Genomic DNA, 8,132 nt, shown 5'->3' on the forward strand with positions numbered 1-8,132 from the left:
TATGATTAAAAAAGGTTAAAATTATTTATTCAAATTTAATATCTTTAATTCTTTATTAATAATATTATTTAAATACACGTTTAACAACTTTAAATTTGTGTGAGATTTATCCAAAATATGTATAAGAGTGTCTTGAAGAAAAAAAAAACAAATTTTTATTTGAAACATTTGTCTTAATTTTTAATAGACATTTATATGATTTTTCTGACACTTCTTTGACTTTTCTATAGAACACCCCTCGACATGCAATCAGTCATTGTGGCATAATAGATACTAGCAGTATTATATATATCCCCTTTATATTGTCTATTGTGTTTTGAAAATTTCGGCTCTAGTTTGAAGTCTAGAAGTTATTGCAAAGTAGTTACGGTCATAAAGTCCTTAATTGTTAGCTTTCATAATGAAGTATGATAAATAAAAAAATAACTGGCATTGATGTTTACCTCTCCAACCACCTCTCATGAGTCATATAACTTATTATTTAGCAATGAGATAGAATTAGCAATACGTTAGACATTGCTATATCTTACACAATGCTGTAAAAAAAAAGCTCTTTATTAGAATTTCATTCACGTGAATATATACTGCATGACACAATACCTACACATCATTGTCAGAGAGACTGTTAGATTCAAACCTTAAGAGTAAAGGATTCTATTCATCTTTAATGCTATTCTTTTTCCATATCTCATTAAACATCAACTTTTATGATAATGTTCCATCAAAGATTATGATTATATCCAAATAATTAATTTTGAGATTTTTCTCAATAAGTTCTCTAATAGTTTTTCTAAGTCTTCCCATTTGTTTGTCTTCTTTCTATGAGACTTATCCTCCTTTATGTCTATTTTTCACCATCTTCTCCACTATATGCGTTACCCTGGCACTTTCTCTAATATCTTCATTTCTAATTGTATCCCATCGAGTCTTACCACACATCCACCGCAACATCCTTATCTCTGCTACACTTCCTTTATTCTCGTGTTGATTTTTAACCGTCCAACATTCTGTCCCATACAAAATCGCAGGAATTACCGCAATCTGATAAAGAATTTCCTTCAACTTTAATAGTACCTTTGCATCACATAAAACACGTTATGTCTTTCTCCATTTCAACTACCTAGCTTGAATTCGATGTTTTACATTCCCTTTTATATCTCCATCATTTTGTATCAGAGACCCAAAATATTTAAACCGTGTTATTTGAGGGATAATACGGTCTCCAACTTTCACTTCTAGATTAGAAACATCTTTTTTTATTGAACTTACGTTCTATATACTCGTCTTACTTCTACTTACGTGAAAACCAATCTCCTTCGACTCTCCAAAAAGAACTATATCATCTATAAAAAAAACATGCATCTGGTGCTGCTTTTTGGATCTGTTCCTTGAGTATAACTGAAACTAATCTAAACATGTCCTGTTAGATAGCTTCTTATTTGGCATTAAGACATAACACATCAATAATTTTCTATTTCAAGGGACTGTGACTGCAAAATCAAAGGTAAAAAGGAAATAAAAACAACAATGGCAAAACCTTTATTCTTTTCTATTTCAAGAGATTGTGATGATTTCAAGTCAAAATTATCTACTTCTGACTCTACAATAATCTGTGATTCCATAATCTATAAATAGTTGTATTTTAACCTATAGCACATTCTTGAAAATAAGGGTGACTTTGATTTATGTACTTGTGCCATAGTGGCCTATACCTGCTTATAGATAATCTCAGCCATGGTTTCATGTTACCATTGAAGTGAATAACAGCCGCACTTTCGATTAATCGATTATCGATATTTAGGTCGTAACCTAGTCCTAAAACATGCCATCTTCTGTCAAGTGGTTCGACCAAACCATAAAAACTAAGAAGTGCAGGAGAAAGTGTACCGAGCCTCCACAGCGTCCCATCCGCATTCTGCTCTTGCCAGTAGTGATATATTGCTGTCACATTTGATTTCCTCCATTGAATCAAGTCAAAAACATTCATGCCTAATGACCACGCGCATGTCTGTGGATCGAACTTTGAGCTTATGATTGAATTTGTGAAGTTGAGATACTTGTAGTACCGGTGAAATGCTTCAAGACAGGTTTCGACTGCACCGATTACGTTTCCATGCAATTCAAGTGAGAAAAGCGGTGTTAGGTCTTTCTGGACAACAACGTCGTCGTCAAGGAAAACAATCTTTTCAAGCTGTGGATAAATCTCGGGGATGTAAAACCGAAGATGATTTAGTAAAGACAAAAACTTGTTATTCCGCAGTTTCGGTTCCGCGTTTACATCTGGATATGCCCCGAAATAAAAGGCTCGAGATTCTGAATTGAGAAGCTGTTTGACAATCGGAGAATAAGATTCATTCAGCCAACGAAAATCCTCGACATTCTGAATCTCTATTGTAGCACCTTTAAAGTCGTTACCGAGGAACCATGCTTGCATTGTTCCATAGTTGACACCATCGGTTACAATATGAAAAACTAACTGCATTGGATACTCAGCGTTGAGAACTGTCGAGTTAACAACGACAGATGTTGCCAGTACATTATCCGAAAAGATGCAGAAATGATATAGATGCGGATCCGTAAGCCGGAGCGAGTTTCTCGTCTCATCTGAGATTTTTTGCAGAGAAGGTTTCTTTAACCAATCAGAAGTAAGTTTCACATCTAAACAATGAAGACTCTTCGGCAATGCTTCGGCCGATATTTGAGCAAACACATTGCTCTGAACTGTCGCCGCAATCGCCCGCTCCTCAAGAGCTTGAATATGCGATTTCATTGTAACTATAGTAGTTGCAATGTCGTAATGGATATCTTGTGCCTTGAAAATCAAAGAAGATAGGCTTTTAATAATCGGTTCGGCTTCCTCCTTCGTGACAGGCTTTCCGGCCATGGCAGCTTTCGAAAGCAAAAGCTGGCAACTTCTAATCTTTGAGCTTAACTCCCATGCTAGATGAAGATTATTGTGTTCTTTGGCAATAACAACATAAGCTTTGGCCAGAACCATTTCCTCTGATAATTGCCTCGAAAAAGACGCCGCACTTAAAATTTCTTCGGTAAAATTCAATCTATCCGTAGCAAAATGTTCAACATTTTTGTTTCTCTCCTGCAATAAGTAACTTATTCTGTAAGAACAAAAGGGCAATATCACCTAAATCGTAAATGATGTTGGAAGAATGATGGCCAGATTCTACAAGGAATTGTAAATTGTATAATAAGTCATAACCATTTCTCAGAATCATAGATACAAATCAGAATCGACGAATTTTAACATATATCAGTCAGTCAACATCTGAAATCATCAAATCAATAAGTTTTTATAACAATTGACTCCAATGAGTTCAGCTATATGAAAGTACTGACTCTGAAAAATTCGAAAAATACGAACTCATGACAGTCAAAATTTTCAGTTCTAGATACAAAACATAAGCAAGTGACACAAAATAAAACTACAATTTTGTACTCAAGATGATCTTGTTCCACATTGAAAATTCATGATCTCGATTGTATTTTCTTGAAATTTAGACCAAATACATTTCACATTTTGCTCCAACAACACCAACAAAACCATCAAGATGAATGAATTGATTTGAAACAAAATTATCCATAACATGAATAACATTGATTGGAAAACAAATATACACAAAAAATAGTCCTCCACAAACTAGTCACATCCATAGTCCGTGCTTTCGTCCTACGAAGTACAGACACCCCAAATACGACCCAACACTGACACGGATACAGACAAATATCGGTGCAGATGTCCAACACCAGCACGGATACAGACAAGTCTTTAGATTCTATCTACAACCATAACTATGACAACAATATAAAGGTTTTAGAGGTATTTGCACATCAAGAAACAGAAAAACATAAAAAGAGAGGATGTAATGTCGGTACCAGAAGAGGATGTTTGAGCCGATCTTCATGGTAACTATGTTGAAGAAAAAACAAAACCAAACCGACAACGGAGAACACTCCAAGAAGAAAGCAGATCCCATAAGACAACTTCCGTCGAATCGGGCGCCGAAACTCGGCTGCCCGACGCCGCATTTCTAACCGCTTCTTCCCACAACAGCTGAGCTCAGAATCGAAAATCGAAAACCAACAACAACCTATGAATCATACAAGAACGTCTTGTTAAATAGACAATGTTTGTTCACTGAGTCACTCTTTGAGGATTATGAAATTCAGTAAACGAGCAGAAGCGTTACTTGTGAAAGAAGTGAGAGCAAAAAAAAGAAAATAATAAAACGATGATGAATTTGTGTGTGTAAAATTTGAGAAGAGAATAATGAAGCCGACAAACGAAGAAAAAAGAAGTAAAATAAAGAGTGTGGTTTTATCTTTTTTCTAGAATGAGAATTAATTAATGAGAAATAAAGACAAGAGGTACACGTAGGATGAGAAAGAAACCGAATGAGGAAAAAGTTGAAACTTGAAGGTTACATCTAATGTTTGCTTTGCATCCACCATTGGACTTCTAAGTTCTAAGGATGAATAAGGAAACGATTATACGCGGTTTGTCACAAAATAAACCAATCAAAAATTATTTCATATAAAATTATGTTTTTAGAAAAATTAAAAGAAATTATTAGTTTAATGAAATTGGAATATATAAAATTAAAATTATATATAAATTTAACTCTCATAGATTTATTTTTAAGTTTGAGTTTGGTTTTTTTTCTGATTGTTCAATTAGCCTATTTAAAAGTATATTTTTTTTATTTTTTATATAAAAAATATATTTTATTTGACCATATGTAAATAAATAATTTAATTAATATTTATATAGATTAAAAAATTAAAAGATCAATAATAATAAAAATTTATTGCATTGATTTATATGAATTATTTTAATAGTATAAGTTTTGTGAAACTATCTCTATATAAAAATCTAAGAAAATAACTTATGGCATAGCTTATAAAGTGTTTTCAACCAATTTTCATATGTTTTTTTTTAAGATAATAAAGTTCTAATGTTGTATTTTAATTCAAAGTATAGTATGAAATAGAATTATAATCATAAAATGATTCATACTCATTTAAATAGCCCGATTAAGATAGTCTTAAAAAGTTTTTATAAGTTAAGGTCTAATCTTTTTAATTAAATATACTTATAAAAAAGTCTAGCCATTTTTATTTTTAAAAAATATATGGTCCACCTTAGATCGGTGTAGGTTAGGCCGTAGAATCCTTTTAGTTGACATGACACACTCCTACCCACAGACACGAGTACTAATCTCTTGTTATCCACCCCCTTTGAATAAATAAATATGATAATTGTGTCTCTCCATATTCGAATGGGTTTCCACCATATGGATTTTGAAATATTCTTAAATATTAACGGGGATCCATAAATACTATTTTTTAAATACAAATTATAATTAGCAAAAAAAATTATCATCTTTTTTAAAGACATATAAAAATAGTTTCATCTTTTGCACAAAATAATAATCCTCATGAGTACGATTTTTTTTGTCATCCTTACTCTCACAACTTACATTGATTATATTTGAACTAACCTATTAGCATAAATTTTGTGAAACTATTTCTCAAGTGTTTTTAGCCAATTTTTATACGTTCTTCAGTATAACTAAGTTTGATTTTGGTATTTAAATTCAAAGTAAAATATACGATAGAATTATAATAAAAAAATAATCCATACTTATTTAAATAACAGTCCGAATAGACTAAAAGGTTTTTCTTATAACCTGAGATCTAGTCTTTTTAATCAAATAAATTTATAAAAAAAATAGCTTTTTAAAAGCTAGCCTTTAGAAATCAATAATTTTAGAATCAAATAAAAGAATTATAAAATGCAAAATATCTAAAAATAAAAAATCAAATCTGAATAAAACAAATAGATTAATTACCAAATTATTATTACTATTTAAAAGGAAATCTTCTATAAATATATATAACAACCATATATATATATGAGGGGGGATCAACTTACACCAAGAATATATATTTTTAGGTTACGCCAAATCATAGTCTTTAAATTGAATCTAAAATAATGGATAATTAGCATTTTTACTTAATTAACCATTAGATTAGATTCAATTTAAAAGCTATGATTTGGTGTAACTTAAAAAAAAATACTCTTTGAATAAGTTGATCCTTTATATATATATATATATATATATATATATATATATATATATATATATATATATATATATATATATATATATATATATATATATATATATATATATATATATATATATATATATATATATATATATATACGATAATTTGATGGTGATGAATCCTGAACAGGTGGTGTTGATCTCTGATACGATGGTACGGGGATGGTTCTGCAAGATTAACACTCTAATGTCTAAGTCAGTTCAAGATTCAAGATGAGTGTAGTGAATAATGGAGATCATAAAACTGTACCTTGTATTTCGTGTGAGATGACTTTTAGACCTCGGGTCTAATGGAATGGGTATGAGCCGATTTGGGCCTTTCGCCGACCCATAACATATGCCCCTAAGGTTTGGCGAACGCTTAGGGAGTCAAGGAAGTCTTTAGTGGTTGTGGAAGACCTTCAGGGATACTGTTTGTTTCGAATTGAGACGTGAAACGTTTGGAGTCAGTTGTAAAAGTAGTGTAGAACAAGCACATTAAATTCATTTTTATCATTGAAACATTTTGTTACTTATTTTTGACGTGTGGACTGAAGTGACTAACTAGGGTTTGGCGTTGCTTATAATGCACTCAAGTGTACTTGAGTTTGTTTATATTTCCAAGGGAAAGATTCAGCCGTTCATTTTTTAATTTCTTTTCTAGCTGACATGGTTCGTTTGATCACCTTCGCCTATACATATGTATTGTTGAGTGCAAAGGAAACTTTTCGCAATCTCTTAGAGTTGGTTTCCATTTACAAGCATTTCTTATTAGAAAATGTCTTCTTATATTCCTTCCTGAAAGTACTTATTAGAATAGTTATAGCTTTTTGCTCAAAGCTTTCACCTTTCTCCATTACTTTGCTTCACCAGCTTCGCTTTACCAGGTACCCTTTCCAAGTCAAGCTTTTACCTTTAGCATTTTATGTTATTCTGTGAATATGAGTGATAACCCTAATCGCATAGTGAGTGTTTCTATAGTGAAGTTTCTTCCCGCTGTAGAAATGGGGGTATTTCCTGATTCACATTCCCTTCCCTTTTCTCATAATCACATGGGCCCTAAAATTGTCTCCTTGGCCGATGATTCTCATCCTTGAAAAGGTATATAGGAATTCCCTTGATGAGAAAGCTTATTCCCTTTATTCTTTTGAGGCCCTCTTGTCAAATGATGACATTGAGGAGGGTCACCTTGATGCTTTTATATATGCCCTTTCCCATTTTATTTGATGTGGAGATACAAGTTGCTAAGTTGAGGAGAGAACGCATTAGGGATTTCTTCCAGGTCAATTGGAGAACCCACAACTACGAACTCAGTGATGCTGAAATCAGGACCCATCTAGAGTATCGAGGTAGGTCATATGTAGTTTCTTGGGTCAAGCTCGGAATTTTTTTTAAAGTTTACGAGTTGTCCCGAAGGTGTGTGTCATTCATGGAGTTGGTCGATGCGATCAAATATGGCTGGGTGGCTCCATAAGTATTGAGAACCTCGTCTATTGTAAACACCAAAATGGCTATAGATGTGGTAGGCGCTGCCAGCCTCGTGGTCAGTGACCCTCTGGATTGGTCAATCCTCATCTATTATAAAAATATTTTAGAGAGAGAAAGTGAGGAATGAGATAGTAAACTCACATTTCTGGATGTGAAAATGAAAAGAGAAGAGCCTTTACTTATAGGCTAGAGGTGAGCACAAAAAAGGAATTTTTTGGGCCAAATTTTATGTGCCAAATGATTGGGTTTTGTTCAAATCGATTGGATGGCCTAAAAATAATCGATTAGAAAAGTTAAAATAGAAAAAAAAGTCCCTGACACGTTGTCGTTCATTAGGACGTTGTCACAAACGTTTAAGGACAATATAAATTTTGTATTGACCGAATCGATTAGGTATAAGTGCCAATCGATTAGACAATACAATTTTTATCCAAAACCATTCAGACAGTTCCTAATTCAACTGCTTGAGATTTATTTCAGTTTAGTACCATCATTAGAGGATCATACCTTAACATGCCT

General features: G+C 32.6%; 1 protein-coding gene across 1 annotated transcript; it reads right to left on the reverse strand.

The window, feature by feature from the left end:
- Positions 1 to 1,516: 1,516 nt before the first annotated feature.
- On the reverse strand, positions 1,517 to 4,348 carry LOC127134022 (hexosyltransferase GAUT11). The gene is made up of 2 exons (XM_051061775.1): positions 3,892 to 4,348; positions 1,517 to 3,097 (listed from the first exon to the last, which is right to left on the reverse strand). Exons 1-2 carry the CDS (start codon positions 4,042 to 4,044, stop codon positions 1,643 to 1,645), a joined length of 1,608 nt encoding a protein of 535 aa, XP_050917732.1. The 5' UTR covers positions 4,045 to 4,348; the 3' UTR covers positions 1,517 to 1,642.
- Positions 4,349 to 8,132: the final 3,784 nt, after the last annotated feature.

This window comes from Lathyrus oleraceus, chromosome 1 (genome assembly GCF_024323335.1).
Source record: "Lathyrus oleraceus cultivar Zhongwan6 chromosome 1, CAAS_Psat_ZW6_1.0, whole genome shotgun sequence".
In the NCBI taxonomy this organism is placed as follows: Eukaryota; Viridiplantae; Streptophyta; class Magnoliopsida; order Fabales; family Fabaceae; genus Lathyrus; species Lathyrus oleraceus.